Source organism: Hypanus sabinus, chromosome 22 (genome assembly GCF_030144855.1).
Source record: "Hypanus sabinus isolate sHypSab1 chromosome 22, sHypSab1.hap1, whole genome shotgun sequence".
Lineage (NCBI taxonomy): Eukaryota > Metazoa > Chordata > Chondrichthyes > Myliobatiformes > Dasyatidae > Hypanus > Hypanus sabinus.
Genome location: NC_082727.1, coordinates 60,473,973 through 60,497,251, shown reverse-complemented (window position 1 = coordinate 60,497,251; position 23,279 = coordinate 60,473,973). Strand labels below are relative to the sequence as shown.

The window sequence follows — 23,279 nt, the reverse complement described above, 5'->3', positions numbered from 1 at the left end:
AAAGCCCTTTTTTTTGTTTAGCTTTATGTCTTCATCTTTTAACTTAAAATTAACCATCTCTATATAAAACAAGTACCATCTTCACTGCCATTCCAATGCAATTCCCATATGGAGTAAATTTTAAATTATACTTAAAAATTTAGGCTTACATTTTGACAATATTTTAGATTTAATACAGTGCTACATTACATTAATCTTGTCTGGAAATTAAAAGTAGCTACCTGCAAAACCAAAAAAAGGATAGAAATATTTGTAACTAGAATACCACTTGCCAGTATTTAAAAAGAATGAACTTACACTGCTCTGAAGATTTCGGCAACAGCAACTTCTCTGAGTGTGAACTGGAAGAAAGATGAAATTCAAACAGTTACATGTTTAAATCAGGAAAAAAGCACAGCTCAATACAGTTCTTCATCCATGATGAAATGGCAGAGCAGATTCAACAGGCCTGTTCCTACATCTTATGGTCTTATTTCATTGTCTTGAAATCTTTTCTTTCACAACTAGGTGTGTGTGAGTCCTGACGAAGGGTCTCGGCCTGAAACGTCGACAGTGCTTCTCCCTATCGATGCTGCCTGGCCTGCTGTGTTCTACCAGCATTTTGTGTGTGTTGTTGTGTGAAATTTAACGTTCCTTTAAATGCAAGGAGCTAACCTTTGAAGTGCACACTCAGTGGTCACTTTATTATGTACCTCCTGACCATAATAAAGTGGTCACTGAGTGTACTATATGTTCAAGGTCTTCTACTGCTGCACCCTATCCACTTCAAGGTTCAAAGTGTTGTGCATTCAGAGATGTTGTTCTGCATGCCACTGTTGCAATGCGTGGTCATTTGAATTACTGTTGCATTCCTGTCAGCTTGAGCCATTCTGGCTATTCTCCTCTGACCACTCTCATTTTCACGCACAGAACTGCTGCTTTTCGTTTCTCATACTATTTAACTTTAGAGACTGTTGTGCATGACAATCCAAGGAGATCAGCAGTTTCTGAAATACTCAAACCACCTCATCTGGCACCAATTATTCCATGTTCAAAGTCACTTCCCCATTCTGATGTTTTGTCTGAACTGAACCTCTTGACCATAGATGCATGCTTTTCTGCATTGAGTTGCTGCAACAAATAGCTGATTACAGTATATACTTACATTAACAAGGTGAACAGATGTACCTAATAAAGTGGTCGCTGGACAGTACATTTAAGAAGCCATGTACCATGTAAGAGCAAGTCATACTTAAAATGTAAGTGCTGTGTTTCTAATAAATACCAACCTTTGCAAATTGGTTGTTGCATCAATTAGCAGATAATTCTTTCCAATCATGCTAAATTTAAATTAAGTGCAAAATTAGAAATGAATCTGAAGTTTTGCTATTATCCACCTGCTGGTCAGGAATGATAGCAGTTAAAGTTGCTGAGATATGAGTTTAAAAATAAACACCCAAAAATTGACACAAAATTTTCTTCCAAATCCTACAGAACATTTTAATCTACTGTAATACTTCAATTCTGTTTGAAAGATCATTTAGATAAGGAGACAATAGACTATAGATGTAGGAGTAGGCCATTCGGCCCTTTGAGCCAGCACCACCATTCAACGTGATCATGGCTGATCAACCACAGTCAGTACCCCATTCCTGCCTTCTCCCCATATCCCTTATGGCTATATCAGCTATATCCCTTATGGCTATATCCCCATATCAGCTATCTTTAAGAGTTTTATCTAATTCTTTCTTGAAAACATCCAGAGGATTGGCCTCCACTGCCTTCTGAGGCAGAGCATTCCACAGATCCACAACTCTCTGGGTTTTTCCTTAACTCCGTTCTAAATGGCCTACCCCTTATTCTTAAACTGTGACCTCTGGTTCTGGACTCACCCAACATCGGGAACATGTTTCCTGCCTCTAGTGTGTCCAATCCTTTAATAATCACTGATTATTAAGTCAAGTCAAAATGCACTGATTTCTAACTAAGAGATAGAGGGTCTGAGAAACATCTGATTTAAGCTGTTGGGATGTTCACTGACAAGCACATTCAGTTTCTCTTCAGGAAAAGAAAAGACTCATTACCAGTACAATTAATTAGGGACATTGAGACCATACCTGGAGTAGCTTTAGTCTCAATTCTAGCAAAGGATGTCTGTATCCTGATACAATCCTTAAATAAATTAATTATTGTCACATTGTTGTCACTAAGGTACAGTAGAAAGCTTTGTTTTGTGTGCCATCTGTACAGAGTTCATCACATTGAGGTAGTACAAGCGAAAAGCAATTATCAGAATGTAGAAGTGCAGAAGACAGGCAATAAGATGCAAAGCTAAGATGAGGCAGTTTGGGAGGTAAAGGGCTCTGGAAGTGAGATTACTATTAACAATTCTACCACATCTAGCCAGGGCTGCCGGACTATATGGACAACATCAAGCATCACCAAGGAAGTTTTTGACTTTGCGTTTAGCATATCTGAAATCTGATGCTAAGTGAAGTATGAACGACTATAAATCAGTATTTCCAATTCAAAGTATTCACACCAAATAGTAAGGTCATTCCTATAATTACCAAATATGGAAACTTCCACTGAATTTAATAAGGTGGGTGGTGTAAGAGAGGAGGAACAGAGAAAAGTATTTTGTACAATGAAGTAGCATCACACTTCACTTGACAAGATTTTTCTTTTAAACATCTGGATACATTCCAAATGAATGCAATGTTATCAAAAGTACAAGTAATTACCTTCTTTAGTTGATTCCTCAGAGGATTTAGCCAGACCTTCCGATACCAACTTATCAGATACCTTAATGGCAGCACCTTCAAAATACCCAATCAATTCAACAATGTGTACATTTCCATCGAATTCCCTAATAGTTGCCAAAACATTTTTATCGAGCAGAAGAGTTCTGAGGAAGTTGCTGGTTGCAGGAGTCCACTCATCAAATTCTGGTTCAACATCTAAATATATTTGAGAGTTACTTAAATATGTATGAAATGTTGGTTACTGATGAAAATAGCATAATAACTTTGTGCACAGAGATGTAAATCTATGCCACAAGGACAAGAGTTTGAAGATAACATTCCAAGGTCACTACTGCTCTTGCTCTTGATTATACAAATTATCATGGTAACCTTGATATTTTCATCCAGTCTAGTCACAGCTCTTATGTTTTTCCAAATTATCTACCCCTTTGACTGTCTTACTCCCTTCAGCCAATAGTTTGCACCATGGTAATAATGCAACAGTACTTGGAGAGTAAGGAGTTCAGAACTGGAAATATAATGAAGGGTACAAAATTCATGGTAGTTTGTGTAATGAAAATAACATTCAAATGAAAAACATGATACAATTAGTCTGGCCAAGAGGATGATGCCTAACCAAAATAAGCTTAAAGTTTGATAATTGCCTTGCATTGTTTTGTTTTTTGAGGGCATTTAACTTAAAGAATTAAGATAAGTCTATCAAATATAGTTTACATATTCCTGGAGATTAAATTAGATGACATTTGATATTATCTCCAAGTCCTTCACAGTTCAAGAAATGCTTAATCCTAACATTCATTTATATATACACACAATGTATGCTAAAGTTTTATTTTTGACTTGTTCAGTCTTTGTATCACTAATTGACCAGTGAAATGATCACAAGTTAAAACAGAATAGAAGAACATTGAAATAACTATTAATGTTTCTACTGTATCACTAGATTAAGCTCTATTTATCATTTGTAGATTGAAACGTGCAGTGAAATGCATCCCTTGTGTGAACAACTTACATAACTGAAGGATGTGGTTGTGGTGATGGGGATGTGGGAGATCGAGTGGGGGGGTGTCAACCTGCAAGAATTGCCATACAGCATGCCCACAATGCTCTACAGAACAGAAGACAAGCAACAAAACATCAGCGAAGCAAGCCCTGTTCCTCTCTCCCACACAGTTTACCAACCTCAGGCCAGGCACCATTTTGCTTCCATTCTCCACTAAAATACTAAATTCAGCAAACAATAAATGCCTTTTCTAACTAAGGTTTCTAAATAATTGTGACTTTTTTATAATACTCGAGACAAAAAAACCCAACTTGAGAAGCAAACCATATACAAGTCACCATGAATAATTCAATCAATTGTAGCATGGTCTTCAGTTTATGTTTTTCTCTTTGAACTATTGTGATTGCCTATTCTACCTCCTCTCAGAAGCTCCAGGCTCTTTTCATTGGCCACAATGCCATGATTCTCATCTGGTCCAACAAAAGGGCACTCACAAGTTGAACCATAACAAGCTGTAAAAACAGGATCTATACACACAAGGACCATTACCCTAGAGACAGCTATAAGAGTCTTGAAGGCTAATGTTAGTCCATACCAGATGAATGCTGGTCCAGTAGTCTGCTTTCAAAAGCAAAGGGTTGTGAACGCAAGAGATTCAAAATTGTTTAATATTATTTCCACTACACAAGTGTAGAGAATAGAATATTTGTTACTCTGGATCCAATGCAGCATATAAAAAACACACTAAGATAAAGAACACCATAATAAAACAATAAATATAAATACGTAAGATAGCTGATATGTACATAAAGTAGTAAGGTTTAAATCTTCTTAACATATGATGTAATGCCCTGGTTAAGATTTCTACTGCTATACTGTGAGGTGGTTTATATTAGTAGTTTTCTATTCAAGCAGTATGCTGTGCTGGAAAGGTGTATTTTGGCTTCGGCTAAAATAAGGACCCATGCTGTGCAATTTAGGAATGTGAGGCAGCCAATCAGGATGGTGGATAGAGAGAAGGTTCTAGACAATTGTGGGGAAGAGTTTTCTGAAGGATAGTAGTCTGGTTTGGGGTTCTTTGGCAGGAACTGCAGAGCGAACAGAGGGGAAGATGTCATAGAATGCCATTGGGTGGAGAGTCCTAGTTGCAAGCTTTGTGCAAGATGAATGGCTCCAGGGAGCAAGGGCCAATACTCCTGAGTGACAGCCTGGGTGTTCAAGATGGACTTCAAGGGAAGTTCGGAATGTGCTGGATGCTTTCACGTAGACAGTGGGTCCAGCACGTGAATACGAGATACATCCCAAATACTCCAGCGTGACCTCCAAAGTTATATGCACATTGGTCTGGTTCAACTCTAATGGGCCCTTTTCTTTTACCTATTAACTGTATGATAAAGCTGAAATAGGTAAATGTACTTTCTTTATAATTTTATGCAGTGTACAATCTGTTATTTCTTGCCTACCGATAATTGTGATGGGCAGTATTTACACAGCATTCACTCAAATTGAGGTTTTTTTAATTGGAACATCATGACATTCGTGTCTGGTTGAGCCACAAATCATACTGACCCTAGATACACATTTGTAAAAGATGGTCATTTCACTGCTGAGTCAGGTGGTTGTTAGCAGAGTCAGAGTCAGCTAACAAGCTGAGTTTGTATGCGAGCCTGGCAAAGGGGCTACATTGACTAACCACAATAGCTTGCAATTTCTTCTTACTCAGCTTCCAAGAACCTCATGGCAATAAGAATTCAATTTGTTTTAAGGGATCTATAAACAGAATAACTCTACGGTATTGTATGGTATTATGTAAACCGCATCTAGGCTTTGCATTAAACTTTGTTACCCTCTTTCTTCTGCCACCACAAACTGCATCTTTAAAGGTCATAAGCCTCTGCACTCAACTCACTGACTCTCTATCACTTCAAATCCGAAAAATCATATGATCCAGTTCCCAGATTACAGCAATCTCAAAATATTTAAAAAGCATAGATAAAATAGTGCATTAATTTCAGAAAATGAAGCACATTTGTTATCATCTACATATATACAAAATGGAATTTAAAATATATCTGGTAGCTAAATAAGTATTGGTATACAACAGCCACCGCACCCCCACCAAGCTAGCAAGTTCTCACAATGTGATTGCGACAAGATATTCAACATTAAGAACAATTTTATCTTATTTTGAATCTCTGGTTAAATTGGACACACTGTATGCAAATCTGTATTTAAGAAACCTCAGTAGATACTGATGTAATCCAAAAGACCCTTCTAATAACAGGCAAAATTATTAAGGAATATTTAATAAAAAATAAGGTTAACACTGCAGAATTATGGTATTACTTGTAATCACAAAAATAAATTGGGATTGAAACAAAAGTTACAGCATCAAAAGTTTGCATGTTTAAGAAACCTCAATAAATACTGATGTAATCCTAGAGACCCTTACAATAATGCAAGATGTGCAAGTGTTGCACAAGTTCTATGATTGTGCTGTACTTACTTGGTTACTGAATGGATGATGGATGTTTACTATGGAAAGTTTTTAAAATGTTTTTGAAAAGCCAAGACATTTTAATCATAGCAACAGTTTCCATAGAACACAAATGTGTATTTATTAAACACAGCAAGGAAACACGCTACTGCAATCTACTAAGTTACCTGCTAGTGAAAACTTTGCAACTTGAACTGGATGTTCCAACAGTTCTGGTTTAATATATTTTACCCTTTCAAGAGGTACAGTTTCCACATTTCCATAATCTGCACAGATGACTTTCAATACTGATCCACAACAATTCAGTACAATTGCACGATGCCAGCAATTGTCATCTAAAACACAAATTAATGCACCACAAATTATTGTACATGAATATTATGGTATTCAAGTATCAGATTTTACTGTAGTCAAAAGTAGAGCAGGGCAACATGGAATATTAGTATTACTTTCCCTCTTTCTATGGTTTCAAATTTTACTAATAACCTATTAGATTACAATTTAATTTGGTGAAATTAGGAGCTTCAAATAATTCCTAGATTCCTGATAGATAGCACTGGTTTAGTGCATGGGATCTTTTTAAAGAAAAGATAAGAGTATTAATGAGGGAAAAGCATGGAATTTAGTGAAATTTATGATGAGGTTCCATGTGGTAAACTGTTCCAGGTTAGATCACATGGGAAGTAGGGTCAGCTAGCCAACTGGATACAAGATCGACTTGGTTGAAGGAGCCTGAAAGTGATGGAGGAGTCATCCTTCTAACTGGAGGCTTGTGACCAGTGATTTGTCATGCCATACGGGTTAGCACCAGTGTACCTTGTTGTTTATTATAAACAAACAATTTGTATGAGAACGTAGGTGGCATGATTAGCAAGTTTGTATATGATAGAAAATTGGTGGAGAGGTGGACAGCGAACTACTTGTTTAAGGTGACAACAGGATCTGAATCAACTGAAAATTAAACTAAGAAATGACAGATGGAATTTAGCTCAGGCAAGTGAAAACAATTTGGGTAGCTAAAGCATGGCCCTGGGGTGTGTTGCAGGATAGTGTAATTGCATAATTAAATGCACTTGCACTGTGCATGGCATAGTTGCCTTCATCAACTAGATCACGGAGTACAAGATTTGATTAACCTAGTGAGGGAGCAGAAAAGACCAACACAATGTTGCTTGAAATACAAAGATGGGTAGATTTTTCCCTCAAGTGAAGAGGCTGAGGATTCTGAGATTAAGTGTTTCTTACAAGGGAGTCTATAACAATAAAGGTTCAAGGTGTGTGGAGAAAGCTTAAGGACACCCAAGGAGCATTCTTCCCTTCCCTCTTCCACAGTGGTTGCTGAGTATCTGTAATGAGCTGCCAAAGGAGATGCCAGAGGCAAGCACAATTACAGCAATTAAAAGATAATTGAATAGGTTCATGAATAGGAAGCTTGAGGTACATGGGACTAACTGAGGAAAGCATCCTGATTGGCATGGATAAGTTTTGGTAAAATGCTTTTTTCACTGCTGCATAACTGATTCTGTAACAAATTAATTTCAATGTTATACTAAGCATAAAAGAAACTTACAAGAGTACTACATTGTCTCTCCATAGCACAGAAAGGCAACTTTATTTGGTACTCGAGTGAATCTGCAGATGCTGGAGATAAATAAAAACACAAAATGCTGGCAGAACTCAGCAGGCCAGACTATGGGAGGTAGGTAGTGACGACGTTTTGGGCTGAAACCCTTCATCAGGAGAGAGAGGTAGTGATGACGTTTCAGACCGAAACCCTTCATCAGGAGTGAAGGTAGCGACAACGTTTCTGGCCAAAACCCTTCATCAGGAGTGAGAGGTAGTGATGACGTTTTGGGCCTCTTGTTGAAGGGTTTCGGCCCGAAATGTCGTCACTACCTTCTCCCATAGATGCTGTCTGGCCTGCTGAGTTCTGCCAGCATTTTGTGTTTTTATTTATTTAGTACTCTACTGGTATAGGGACATTCGACTCTAGTTCACTTGGTTAATAAAGCTACCAGAAAACCGACAAAAAAAGTTGTATTAAGGAATGCAAAGACTGCTGAAGATGATCAGGGTCTCGTTTCCATCCAGATAATTTTTGGGAGTACAGCATTTACAGGGCCCTTAACATTGTTGGTTGGATGGGAGGGATAATTGACAATCTCTTTGACCTTCTACCATCATGCAGGAAGTACTGTAGCAATAGGACAAGAACTGTTAGGAAGGGAAATACGATCTTACTCCAGGCTGTAAGACTATTGAACTTACTGCCACAGCCGGAGTCATCATGCATGAAGTGCCAGTACCGTTATATTGTTTACTGTTTAATTTGTGTCTCAAGAGCACATTTTTTGTTAATTTACTAGTGGTAATATTACTTCATGCATTATGTGCGAGTTCTATGTACTGTATTGTGCACCTTGGTCTGGAGGAACATTGTTTCATTTGGTGGTATACATGTGAACTGTTGAATGACAACAAACTTGAATTTAAGGATTGTAGCGTAATCATGGTACAATCATAGCCTTTGATTTATACCCCACTGTGCTTCATAATACATTCAAAAAATATTGAGATTTTAAAGGCACAATAGAAAAGCATACCAGTGCACTGGAATTAAAATTAAGTGTGTTTTTTTTTAATTATCCATTTAAAAACTAGTGTTGATTACCTGAAAGTCTTACACAACAAGCATCACCAGCTTCAGGCTTGAATACAGAATTATCTGGTTGAGCTCTACATTGTTCATTCAACTCAATATTCAATGAGCATAATTTATTCCAATCTGTGAAGAAAAAGCACTTCAATTACACCAAATCTCAAGGAATTTTAAAATCATGTAACATCATGATTTTTTTTTTGAAGTTTTGTCATTGGAACAGGTTGGGTCAGAAATGAAATTAAACTAACTTGTATCTTGAGATGTGAATGCATTTGTTCAGTCCAAGCTTCTATTTCATAAAATGTTATGCAAAATCTCTTTGTTAGAAAGATCTTATTTTGTAATTTTAACATGATCAAAATAAAACAAAATTCAAATATAAACAAGAAATGGATTTAAGAGATTTAAACATGTAGTATATTTTTGGCATTGTTGGAGGAATGAAAGGATGGAATTTTGCTAAAGCTTTAAAGTTGAAAAATGAATTTTAAATTACATTATAACTAGTTTTTTTTCCTCTTTGCTTACCTTGAGTGCCAATAACATGAACAAAGACAAATTCAGGACTGATTATTTCTTTCACCTTAATGGGTACTATACAGTTCAATGGCAGCTCCACAGTCTTCCACAACTTTGCATGCATTTTACCTGGAGTAATCCAAGTACAGAAATGACGAAAGCAAATGATTAGTTCTCTTGGCTATGATTATATTAAAAATAACCAAAACCAAAATTTAAAAAAAAATAGCATGAGCCTACTTGTGAGGATTTTTAAAAAATGACGTAAAATGCAACTGCCTTTACAGGATGTTTTCCCAGCTCAATGATGTGTATTAACTAAGTTATCCATTTATTAAGAGATGTCATTTTCATTACCCAAGCCAGTTTAAGCCAAACTATATGTATTCTTCAATTTCTGCATACTGACTCATCTTTAGGCTAATTTAATGGATTTCAGTCTTGAACCCTGGAAGGTACAATAAATAAGTCTTAAAATTACTCAAGGTGCTATTTTATACTGTGCTGTGATTGTGAATGAAGCCATCAGAGAGGCGGCTGATAGATACAAAAAAGTCTTTATTCAGCACACACAATCTTGAATCACTCGAGAGAGGCTCCCTGAACCCAGCATCACAGCACATTTTGATATGTTAAAAGAATGAAGGCAATAACAGGACAATTTTATAGTTACAAAGCATTCTAATGCTTCTTTTGAGTTACATACTATTTTTCAAATACCTACATCTTCACAACAACACTCCCAAAATAAATGCTAATCACCACTGTCTCAAGATACATTCATGCACATGCAAACATCTCACCTGAATAGGATGCTTACTGCGGAATATGCGGATACCTCAATGGGGTGTTTCCTGGTTTGTAGTCAACCCCAATCTGCAGCTCTAGGAATACCATTGCTCTGAGCTACATTTTAAATTCAATCTACAATCCACATTCAGATTTGAAGACTAGTTGCTGTTGAAATTAATATTTGCAATATTCCATATCTCCAGAATACGCCGTAAGTGTCACATAATACCTAATGAAGTGCTATTCCAAAAATGTATAATTAACTTACTTCTAACCAATGTTTTGTTTTCCAAAATGGGAGTTACTTGTTCAACATTTTTAACAGCCATCCCTGCAGCAATTAACTGTTCACTGACATTAATAATGGGATTTGTTGTTTCATCTACAAGTTCCACAATTGAGATGTTCTCTTTCTTTGCTACAGTCTTGGATTTTAGACATTTATTCATCACCAGACTTTTCATCTTTAATATGGCATCCAAAGACCAAGTATCATGCAATGGCTTTACATCTATAAACAAAGACAAAGAAATGCCATATCATTTAAAAATTAGGCAGTATGCAAAGTCAACAATGTTTAGACCATGCATTTGTTATCTCACTCATTCTTATAGCACTAAAAGCAGGAAATTCTAATAGTTTAAATAGAACATTTGGCTACCTCTGCAAAAATCTTAATACTATTACTCATTGTTAAGACGGGCAATTTCGAAGTAAAACGTAAGCTAAAGTACAATATGAATTTCTAGAACTCAGTCTTATGGATACCAGGAGACAATTACAATGGAGGGTTTTCATGAGACAAATGAATCAATTGAGTGTTTGTACAGAATCAGTTGATACAGAATAAGTGTGTTATCTCCATGCAGCTTTTTTTTTTAAAGATTTAATAATGACATTCTTTTCATACAAGCTACGCAGAAGCTTGCATTTCCAGAAAAATCTGATAGCTTCTTTGATACAGTTTATAATTTCTTTCATTATTCTCTGAAATCTTTTATTTGTTCCATATTTTACAAAATACTGGTTAATTAATTTTCTTAGTCAAAGTATGTATATCCTAATATTTAAAACCTTCACCACACACTCAATTGAGATCCTTGATCTTTTTTCTATTTTTTTTAGCAATGAGAATACCATGAATCCCAAATAATTTTTTTTTTAAAATGCGGTTAGTTAATAGGGAAATAATGCTAGCAACACATGCACAAAATGGTAGAGGTACACAGTAGGCCAGGTAGCATTTATGGAAAAGAGTACAGTCGATATTTCAGGCTGAGACCCTTCAAGCAGCACTGCTGAAGTGTCTTGGCCCAAACTGTCGACTGTACTCTTTTCCATAGATGCTGCCTGGTCTGCTGAGTTCCTCCAGCATTTTATGTGTGTTGTTTGGATTTCTTGTATCTGCAGCTTTTCTCTTGTTAGGGAACTAATGCTCTTTAGATTTCAAGACTACTGAAAAGGTGGATCTTTCGACAAAGATTTTACCATTTCCAACATGTCTACAATAGCTTCACAACGGATAGCCAGCGCTGTGGAGCCCCGAACCAAGATGGCAGCTTAACATGGAGACTCCGTACAACCTTGCACTAAACAACTTTAAAACTCTAAGTTAACAATACCAGCTGAATTCGGACTATGTCAAAAATGACTACAATCAAGGATTGTGATATTTTCACCCGAAGATGCGGCTCCCAAAAACTGAAAATCAACACTCCATTGACAGAGCAAGACGAGAAAGCTACTAGTAACTAGAGAACAAAACCCTGGCAAAATAGAATACTCTTGTCATTCAAGTATATGTAAATCTCATTCTTGTATTGATTATTTTCTTGTCTCAAGAGAGCTCTTATCAAAGATTAAAAGTTGCTTGTATGATAGCATAGTAATAAGCGACCATGGTGCTATTTCATTAAGCATTCATATAAAGAAATTTATTCACAGTCCTCCTAACTGGCAATTTCAGGTGAGATGGCTACAAAACCCAGACTTTGTTAAATTTGTGGGAACTAAAATAGATAGTTATTTTGAATTAAATACAGATCAAACTAATGCCAGCACGAGATGGGAGGCATTCAAGCCATATATTAGAGGAGAAATCATTAGTTATACAAGCTCTAAGGCCAAACAACAAACAAAATAAAGATGGAAACTTTGAAAAAACAAATTAAATCTTTAGAGACAGAATTAAATGAAAGGGATGATCCAACAAATCAAAGAGATCTGCTACTTTTGAGAGCGAAATATAATAAATTATCTGCGGATAAAGCTGCAAAAAGTTTTATGTGGCTGAAGCAATCTTGTTACGATCAAGGAGAAAAAGTTCGGAAACTCTTGGCATGGCGAATTTAAAAAATACAGTCTGATAGAACAATTAACAGTCTAATAACCTCTTCAGGAAACCTAACAGTAGACCCATCGGAAATTAATAACAGTTTTAGAGAACTTTATGAACATTTATATAGATTAGAATGCCCCCAAGCCTCAGAAGAACGGGACATACTTCTTGATCAGTTTCAATTCCAGACACTGACAGAAGTTGCAAAAAAAGGAGTTAGATAGAGGTATAACAATTGAAGAGATATCACAGGCTATCCAAAATATTAACAGTAGTAAAGCGCCAGGGCCTGATGGCCTACCAATTGAATTCTACAAAACATTTCAAGAAAAATTACTAGTCCTGCTCTTAAATATGTGTGACGAATCTTATTGGAATGGAACTCTCCCCCCTTCTTTAAGGCTGGCAATGATAACTCTGACCTTGAAACCTGGCAAACCGCCTACAGAATGCTCCTCATTTAGACTGATAAGTCTAATTGGATCGGACACAAAAATACTTTGTAAAGCCTTAGCAAAAAGATTAGATCTTTATATCCCACATCTAGTTCATAATGATAAGAATGGTTTTGTGCAAAAATGCCAAGGATTTCATAATATTAGAAGAGTTTTTAAACATAATTCATGAAAAATTTGACACTAAAGATACAGCTCGGCAGGCCTTTGATAGAATAGAATGGCCATATGTGATGTATTGCTTAGGTTTGGAAAGAACTTCTTTAAATGGATTCAGATTTTATATACAAATCCAATAGCCAGTGACTTAACAAATAGTAATAGTTTCTAAACCAATCATCTTGGAGTGATCTACTTGCCAGGGATGTCCTTTGGCACCGATGTTTATACTGGCCATAAAGCCCCTGCCTATGGCAATAAGAATGCAGACAGGCCTGTCAGGCATCCAGCTAGGAGAACAGGAACATAGAATATCTGTATATGCTGACGACGTGATTTTTTTTAACAAATTTATCTGTCAGTATTCCAAACTTAATGCAACAGATTGAATTGATAGGGCAGTTCTCTGATTATAACATTAATAACTCAAAATCATCAATACTATTTTTGAACAAAGAAGAAAGATTGGAACGAGTCATAAAAACCCCATTTATAAATTCAAAGGAAGGATTTACCTACCTGTCAAAATTACCCCTGAAATTAAAACAATTGTCCCAACAAACTATGATCCACTAGTCAGCAAAGCGAAGGAGACGTTGGATCGATGGATAACAATACCCATATCAACGACTGGCCATATAAACATGATCAAAATGAATACGTTACCAAAATTTCTATACCTTTTTCATCACTTCCTCTCCCACTACCAAGATCATTTTTTGATAAGCTTAATAGTATTTTTAGTAAATTCATCTGGAATAATAAAAAATCTAGACTGAGTCCTAGGCTGTTACACCTGCCTTATGAAAAGGGAGGGCTACGGCTCCCCAACCTGAAATGGTGTTATTGGTCTGCTCAGTTACGTTCTGTTATTTCTCAGTGGAGGCCCTTCCAGCCTGGATGATATTGAACAAACATCAGTACCAAACCTTCCATTAAAACTCTATCTATACTCTGCAGACCCAAGAAATCTGAAAAGAACAACCGAGAATCCTTTCCTCAAAAATACTATTGCCATCTGGTATAAAGCACATCAGCATATTAAAGATACTCCTCCCATCTCCCGCTTCTCCCCAATATGGGGCAATACATACTTCAGGGCAGGAAGAGCAGATGGTGGTTTCAGAATCTGGTCAAAGGTGTGCAGAAAATAGAGGACCTTTATATGAATGGTAACCTTATTACATTTGATCAATTGTGTCAGACGTGCACCCTATCCTCGTTATATGTGTCTTCAGACAACGCGGTTCAGTTATGGTCAAACCTATTTCTACCAACTTCTCCTTATATGCGTCCAAAACTGTCAGTTATGTGAGGCTTTTGGGACAAGAAGCATCACTTTCCTGCCAATATAAGTCCTGTGCGCACACCTCAGTCTCATTCCCGCCAGTCTCAATTGGTTTTGGCAGTGTGTAGATGTGCAATCGTGTCAAGTCCAGGGCCATCAGCCAAGCAGCAAAGAACCGCTTTAACACTTGAAAAAATTTGGAAATTATAAACAGGACTGCGTCAGGTGAAGGCAACACAGGTCTGGGACGCTACTTCGGCCTGGGTGAGTACACGATCAGAAACAAAGAAAAATGCTGAGAAAATAAAAAGTGCAGTGATTGATTCATCACAAGTGTCTTCAAAGATTGTTACCAAAGTGCGTAACCCGATTATGACAAAAATGGAGAAAATGTTGAGTCTGTACATTAAGCGTGAAACAAAGAAACAAACGACACTCAGATCTGATCATCTTCGTGTGAAAGCTTTGGAAATTTATGGTCGCCTTTGTTCAGAGGCTAGTGAGGAAGTGTCAAGTGATATTGTTAGCTTTAATGCAAGTAGGGGATGGTTTTCCAAGTTTGTTAATCATCACAGGCTTCACAACTTTGCTGTGCATGGTGAACAAGCTAGTGCTGACCACAAAGCTGCTGAATGCTACCCTTTGCAGTTGTGGGCTATATTAACTGAGTTAGGCATCACACCAAAGCAGGTGTTTAATAAGACAAGACCAGACTTTTTTGGAAGCTAATGCCGAAATACACTCACACTTAAGGATGAAAAGACTGCTTCAGGTTTCAAGGCAGCAAAGGATAGGTTGACTCTGCTTATGTGTTCCAATGCCAAAGGAGACTGTAAGATGAAGTCTCTCTTAGTTTACCATTCGCGAAACCCTTGTGCCCTATTACGTTGACTATTACTGTAAATTGATGAACTATTATACAAATGTTGCCCTGTGGTACTGCTTTTGTGTCATATTAGTATGAAAATGTGAATAAATTACAGATAAAGCATATTTAGGAAGCCTTCCAGAACACATCCCTATTTTCTCTATTTAAATAATTATTCACATTATGTGCCTCCATACTATGCTCCGACTGTGAGGAACATTTCCCCCGCATATAACGAGGTTGGGGGGGTACCATATTCCTAAAACACACTTTTTAAAATATTTGCAACTGAAACATTTCATACTATCAAAATACAAGCACTTAATATCTGAACCACCACTATTGACATCTTGAAAATCTCACGCTTGTAAACTTAAAGGGGAGGAGTCAGATTTCTTTATTCTATATAGCTTTGATGTCATATGATAAGGAGTCCACCAATGACAGGCTAGAGGCATGGAGTCTGGATGTTCAAGAGGACATACAAGAAACTGAGTGGAAAATGGCATGCTTAAAAGCCCAAAAACAATCAATTAACACGAGAATTAAGCTATTACAATACAAATGGTTAATGAGAACTTATGTTACCCTGGTCAAACTGAACTGCTGATCCCCCGAGTTCCCAGACACTTGTGTTAAATGTTTAGAAGAAAAGGGTACTCTGGGACTGTCCAAAATTTTAAAAAATACTGGAAGACAGTTGTTCAGACGATATCCGAGATCGTTGGTGTAAAGATGCCTCACTGAGCAAAAATGTGCGTACTAGGTATATATCCAAAGAACTTTACTGTTAGCTCAAAACAGTCATTTTAATTGACTTGGACTCCTGCAAGCCAGGAAGATGGTAGCTTTAACTTGGAGGAAAATGGATATACCTTCGATACATGTATGGGTGAAGGAGATGGCATCTTGTATTGTATTGGAGAGACTGACTTACATAACCAGAGGAAGGGCAGGAGAATTTGAAAATGTGTGGGAACCTTTACTGGAGTTTCTTGGACGTCAAGGTGCACAGCCATTTTGAAATAGCTGTGTGTTGTTGAGTGCTTCTACGGTTTTCTTTTCTGATATGCTTTTATTTTATTTCTTTGTTAAATTTGTGAAGTATGTGAAATGTTATGTTTCTTTTCCTTTGACGATTGTGAAAAAAATGAGGACATGTTTCACTATTTAGTTTAATTATTGTCTATTTGTATATGTGAAATATATGTAAAGTTCAATAAAAATATTAAAAAAAACAATGGATAGCTACTGCAGTTACCTTGCCCATATGCAAAATCTAGCCATTCATTTGTGACAAACACTTCATGAACACAGGTCATATTAAAATTAAGCATTCATTATAACATACAATTTGAAAGTCACAAATCACTTCAGTTGAGCTAATGTGCCAATTAGTCATAAACTTCACTAAACTCTCTTCCACAATTTCAAAATGTTAAGCAACGATTTTCTGGAGGAACTCAACGTGCCAAGCAGCATCTGTTGGGGGCATGGTTAGGTGTAATTTTGAATTTTTCAGGTCAAAACCCTGTATCAGATCCTGATGCAGAGTTTTGATGTAAAAAATTCAACAAATACCCCCCTCCCCTCTCCCACAGATGCTGGTCATCCTGCTGAGTTCCTCCAACAGATCGTCTATTGCTCCAGATTCCAACATTTGCAGTCTCATGTCTCTAATAGAGGAAAAAATGTTAAGAACTGGCACATAGATATATCCTGCTCACTGATCAGATGGGACACTGCCAAATGATTTCAATTCTTAACAGACATTTATTCAATATACAGGTTGACCACCAATTCTCTAGCACCCTCAATTCCTGAGCCTTGCAGGATTAACATTTTTACTGGATTAAAAGAGGTCATGTAATAACAATGGCAAAAATAGACTGTAGAAGCTTAAAAAAAGGATTAAAGAGAAATTAAATGTAAATTTGTTAATTACTGTGCTTACAAATAATGTTGCTTCTGTTATCTTTTTAAACATTTCAGCCAGGTAAAGTTGTTTCTTGTGTTTTGATCTCTCCCTATGTAATTTTTCCTGAATCAAATAAAAATTCATTAGCTCTTGTTTTGTCATGAATGTACGTTTCTCTAACCCTTTGACTAAATCACCCAATTCAATTAACGTGTCAATAGTAAATCTTTCAGTTTCATCATCATCACTTGCAGTGTTTTTAAATCAGCATTCAGAACACTGTCTATAATTTCAGAGTCCGTAAGGTGACACACAACAGGTGTTTTACTGTTGACAACCATCCACTCACATAGATTTTCTGCATTAAGACTACTTGGGTCTTCACCTTTTGTTGCTAATGTTTTCCTAGGCATGCATCATCTGTATAATATAATTTCATCTGCATTCTATACCTCTCAGGACTGACATTCTTGTCAGCTACGAGCTTTGCAAATTCATCCACATATGCAGTAGCTTCTTCATGGCTTGCAGACCGTTTGTCCAGACACTTTATGCATGGAAATTCCATGCCACTTAAAATCTGAAGCCATCCTTCAGTATAGTCGCATGCATGTTCTAATTTAAGTTCTTTATGGAACAACTTAGCTTGGTTCATTGTCATACTGCCCAACAAGTCCATTCCATCACTCTGACACTGGGGAAACCATTTAATCATGGCTTCATCATGCTTGGTGCTCTTACCGACTTTCAGTTTTTCTAATGCTCATTTGCTTTAGCGAATCACTGTTTGCATAGAATTGTAGTTTTTTCTCTTTGGTGCTTTTTATCATAAACAGTTAACAAACTAATACCATTCAAATCACACAGCTTATGCAGAAACACCTTGGTCCAGTTTTTTTCCCAATATTTCAACCTTCTCTTGGATCAATATGAACTGATGTTTACGTTTGACATCACCACTGGTACTTATCTTAAAAGCTATAGCTAGGGTTAAATTTATGTAAAAAAAATAAGCACAAAATATTGGGACTACCAAGTGCAATGTAAATAATAAAAATAACATGCTTTTGCCAAAACGAGTCTTGCATCATGCAGCATGTGCTATACACACTGCCATCTGGTGGCCACCCAATAAATCAAGTCTTGTAATTTCATCTGAATTAACCATCAGTTTCTGGAAAATTGGTGGTCAACCTGTTCAGTATTTTTGAGGGCAACTATATATATATTTTAAAAAAAGCTAGGTAGTAGTGATTTTGCAAAATGAAAGATTAGCTGTGACAGAAATAAAGTGCAGTTTTCATGAGCAGGCAAATTTATTTTGACTGATCGGCATAGAAAATAATCTAAATTACTTAGAAAAAAACAGCAGCTCAAATATCCAGGTAAAGTTCTATATAAAGCATCCAAGTCTGAAATTGTGTACCCACCAGCCAAAGCACATTTCAATGCCTGATTTGGCAATTCTAGCAGTTCTTCTTTGATTGGACGTAGGTGACTCAAATGAAGCTTTTCAACATTTCCAAAATCTACATATCCCACCAGAGCAATATCCTCAGGGAAGTAACGTATCACAACAGCTCTGTACCAGTTGTGATCCTCTGCAAGATAAATGACAACACCATGAACTACATTTTCCTATTTACTTAATCTCCAAATAATTCTTCATCAGCATAGCTCAGTCTGCTTACTACAAAAAATTTTTTTCTTAAAACTATTGGATCAGTTATCTTAAGTGCAATAGTGTTAAGCATTTTAATTGTTTCTTGGTTGAATTTTGCAACTTTTACTGAATTTCAATATTGTTCTGCTCGAGTTTATATTTTCAATTACACAATTATGAAATCCATTTAACTTCAAGTCTTGAAACAATCTAAAATTACTTAACAGAACCTATTATTTTATTTTGTTTGCCTTAGAATCTTATATAGCCTGACTAAATTCAACTTAGTATTTATTTTCCAAGAATCAGTTGTCTATAGGATATTCAAATATTCTATCACCCTTTCAGTGATACTATGCCCTATTGGCTATACTATTTGATTTTATTTTCCCCAAATAACCTTTACTGAAAAAGGCCAATAACTTTTTAAAAAAATTATAGCTTATCAGGAAAGCATCTCAATGTTAATGACTATCCTTATGTTTTAATAAATGGCTTATTGTGTTGAAATAGAGATCATAGTGTTATTCACTTAAAAACTGATCTTCAGCAAACATCAAATAAAAATTGGAAAAAGACTGGCAGGATGGAGGCAGTAAATGGATAGTCAGATTCACAGAATTATACAATATAGGACCAGGCCCTTCAGGCCAATGCATCCATACTGAACCAGATGCTTGTCTATATTAATTCCATTTGCCTGCTTTGACTCATCTCTCTAAATCTTTCCTATCCATATACTTGTCTGAATGTCTTTTAATGTAATTGTTCCCACTTTTAACTCTTCTGGCATCTTGTTCCATAATGCCCACTACCTTCTGTGGATAAATTTAACCCTCAGATGTGACAATAAAAAAATAAAAACAAGCGGTGAAACATGTTCAGGGAAACAAGAAACATGCAACTAAATAGTGACAAAGCTTTGAAATACATAATCCCCTCAAAGTGCAAGTCAGAGGAAAGTGAGAATAAAATAGGAATACAGCAAAAGAGTAATAGCATTTAAAAAAAAAGCCAAATTCAAAACTGGTCTAATAGATCAAACAATTTGCACCTTGCATTCACTTTCAGTATAATATCTAAAGTCAAGTAAAGATTTTATAACAATGTGGCTCCTAACAGCAAGCCATAGATACTGAAGATATTCTGAAAGTTACAGCAGGTTTCGGGCAGGGTTCATGTCACATCCACCGAAATCCCCAATCATCTAACAAAATATTCCTTTAGAAGGCATTGTTCACTGTCAGTAGCTTTTAATCAGAAACTAAAAAGAGTAATTACCTTAGAATTAAAAATTTAAAAATAAAATCAGAAAAAAGACATTCAAGTTTAGCAAATTAAAACAAAGTTTAGAGGGAAAAAATTATTTACTGAAGTTAAGTGCAAGTGAATAAGGTTTCTGCTTGTACATCAGGTAAGACTTTTGTAAAACTGAGAGGCCAGATATAAAGTGTTTTTGGCTGATCAAATGAGTGAGATTAAGAACAATTCCTAAGCGCAATGCTGAGTTCAGGGACAGAGAGAGGCCAGAAGCATCTGAAATGCACCGATACATATTAAAACAAACACACTTTTACAACACAAACAGAAATATAACATACAAAGAATCATCGAAATTTATTACAAAGGCATGTACATTCAAATGCTGTTCATAGACTTCAGTTCAGCATTCAACACAATCATCCCTCAGAAACTGACCAGAAAGCTGAACCTACCAGGCCTGAACACCTCCCTCTGCAACTGGATACTAGACTTCCTGACTGGGAGACCTCAGTCAGTCTGGATCAGGAGCATTTCCAACACCATCACACTGAGCACAGGTGCTCCTCAGCGCTATGTGCTCTGCTGACCCATGACTGTACTGCAACACACAGCTCCAACCACATCATCAAGTTCGCCGATGACATGACTGTGGTGGGTCTCATTAGCAAGAACGACGAGTCACCACACAGAGATGAGGTGCAGAGGCTAACAGACTGGTGCAGAGCCAACAACCTGTCTCTGAACGTGAACAAAACAAAAGAGATGGTTGTTGACTTCAGGAGGGCATGAAGCGACCACTCTCTGCTGAGCATCAACAGCTCCTCTGTAGAGATCCATAAGAACTCCAAATTTCTTGGTGTTCACCTGGCAGAGAATCTCACCTGGTCCCTCAACACCAGCTCCATAGCAAAGAAAGCCTAGCAGCGTCTCTACTTTCTGTGAAGGCTGAGGAAAGTCCATCTCCCACCCCCCATCCTCATCACATTCTACAGAGGTTGTATTGAGAGCATCCTGAGCAGCTGCATCATTGCTTGGTTTGTAAATTGCACCATCGTGGATCGCAAGACCCTGCAGTGGATAGTGAGGTCAGCTGAGAAGATCATCAGGGTCTCTCTTCCCACTATTACAGACATTTACACTAGATGCTGCATCTGAAAAGCAAACAGCATTATGAAGGACTCCATGTTTCCCTCATACAAACTCTTCTCTCTCCTGCCACATGGGAAAAGGCACTGAAGCATTCGGGCTCTCACAACCAGACTATGTAACAGTTTCTTCCCCCAAGCCATCAGACTCCTCAATACCCAGAGTCTGGACTGGCATCAACTTACTGCCCTCTACTGTGCCTAATGTCTTGTTTATTATTTATTGTAATGCCTGTACTGTTTTGCGCACTTTATGCAGTCGTGGGTAGGTCTGTAGTCTAGTGTAGTTTTTTTTGTGTTGTTTTTACGTAGTTCAATGTAGTTCTTGTAATTTTTTTCATGTAGCACCATGGTCCTGAAAAACGTCATCTCGTTTTTACTGTGTACTGTACCAGCAGTTATGGTCAAAATGACAAAAATAACTTGACTTGAAAGCCCAAAGGAAAATGGCTGTATATTGCTTTAGATATCACATCCAATAGGTTATTAAATCTGCAAACAATATTCAGCGTAGATTCACTAGGATAATTTCATGAGAAATCATGGGTGGAGAGATTTGAGACAATTTTATTTCCAAAAGTTATGAGGTCAGGATACAACTCAGAAGATTAAAAGAAAATGAAATCATTTAATGCCATATCATAAGGAATATCAATTTAAAATTATCAGTGGTCCAAAGTAGAATGCAACTCAGAGTTCTGATGAGCTACATGAATTTGGATTACAGAAGTAGTGGAATTAACGTTGCACAAATTGATCACCAGAATTACTCTGTGCAGATATAACTCCCTAAGACAACCTATACTACATTAATAGCATTTCTTCTAAAGGGTCTCCTTCAATTATATTTTACAACATAATATCCCTTGGAGAATGAAATAAGTAAAGATTAAAGTTTGAGGCAGATGGACACATATTCGATCCTAATACCTTACCTGTGAATTGGGCACAGCATATTTCTTCAACTGATGGTCTATAACTTGATACAGGAGTCAAGTTATGACAATATTCAGTCAATGCTTCTTGTAGTTTTTGAAACTCATCTGTTAATTAAATCAGAAGTTACACTTCAATGTGAAGAAACAGCATCTTACCTGATGCACATTTTCTTCATAATAATGCTTCAGTTTTCTGAATGTTATGCCTACTTATGAAAGCTATAGCAACATTTAATACGAACAAAACTTTGCATTTAACCAATTAGGATGAGGTTAATAAGTTCTTGAACTTGAATAACAAGCCAAAATTTTAGTTACATGGCAAATCTACAATGCATCATCCATATTTTCCTTCAACAATTTGCCTCCTATTTTTCATGAACTATTCTCTCCCATTACTAACAATTTGCAACAATAACCTTGTAGCTTTTAAAAATTGTTTTCAAAAAGATAGAGGGGCTCAATTACATAGCTGGCACCACATAGTCTTTACTCCTTATCACACACCTAATCAGACTATTCTAGCATATACTGATGGATATAAAAGCTGAAAACTAGGTAGTCAACAATGTAATAAAAAATGCTTCCAAATTAAGCAAAAGGGATTTATATGTATAATTCAACATAAAGTACAAATATATCACCATACAGACCTTTTTCCTTGTGGGCAATCAAAGACGTACACAACAGGATGGACAAACAACCAATGTGCAAAAAAAAACAAAAAGAAAAATAAATAATAATGATAACAATAAATAAGCAATAAATATCAAGAACATGATATGAAGAGTCCTTGAAAGCAAGCCCATAGGTTGTGGGAACAGTTTAGTGATGGGTCAAGTGAAGTTATGCCCCTGATTCAAATGCAGAATGGTTCTTGATGAGAGGCATGAGAAGCATTGATCATGTGGTTAGCCAGAGGGTTTTTCCTCAGGGCTGAAATGGCTAACACGAGGGGGCATAGTTTTAAGATGCTTGGAAGTAGGGACGAGGGGGATGTCAGAGGCAAGATTTTCCCCCACACAGA

At 36.6% G+C, this 23,279-nt stretch overlaps 1 protein-coding gene across 1 annotated transcript in view; it reads right to left on the bottom strand.

Moving 5' to 3' along the window:
- tdrd1 (tudor domain containing 1) overlaps window positions 1–23,279 on the bottom strand; it is a 117,000-nt gene that overhangs the window by 3,440 nt on the left and 90,281 nt on the right. Inside the window, exons 15-23 of the mRNA XM_059947904.1 lie at window positions 22,250–22,357; window positions 18,674–18,844; window positions 10,486–10,728; window positions 9,435–9,554; window positions 8,916–9,029; window positions 6,412–6,579; window positions 3,757–3,852; window positions 2,724–2,939; window positions 298–341 (exon numbers count right to left, since the gene is read on the bottom strand). Of these exons, the coding sequence (XP_059803887.1) occupies window positions 298–341; window positions 2,724–2,939; window positions 3,757–3,852; window positions 6,412–6,579; window positions 8,916–9,029; window positions 9,435–9,554; window positions 10,486–10,728; window positions 18,674–18,844; window positions 22,250–22,357 (1,280 nt within the window). The remainder of the gene's footprint in view (window positions 1–297; window positions 342–2,723; window positions 2,940–3,756; window positions 3,853–6,411; window positions 6,580–8,915; window positions 9,030–9,434; window positions 9,555–10,485; window positions 10,729–18,673; window positions 18,845–22,249; window positions 22,358–23,279) is intronic.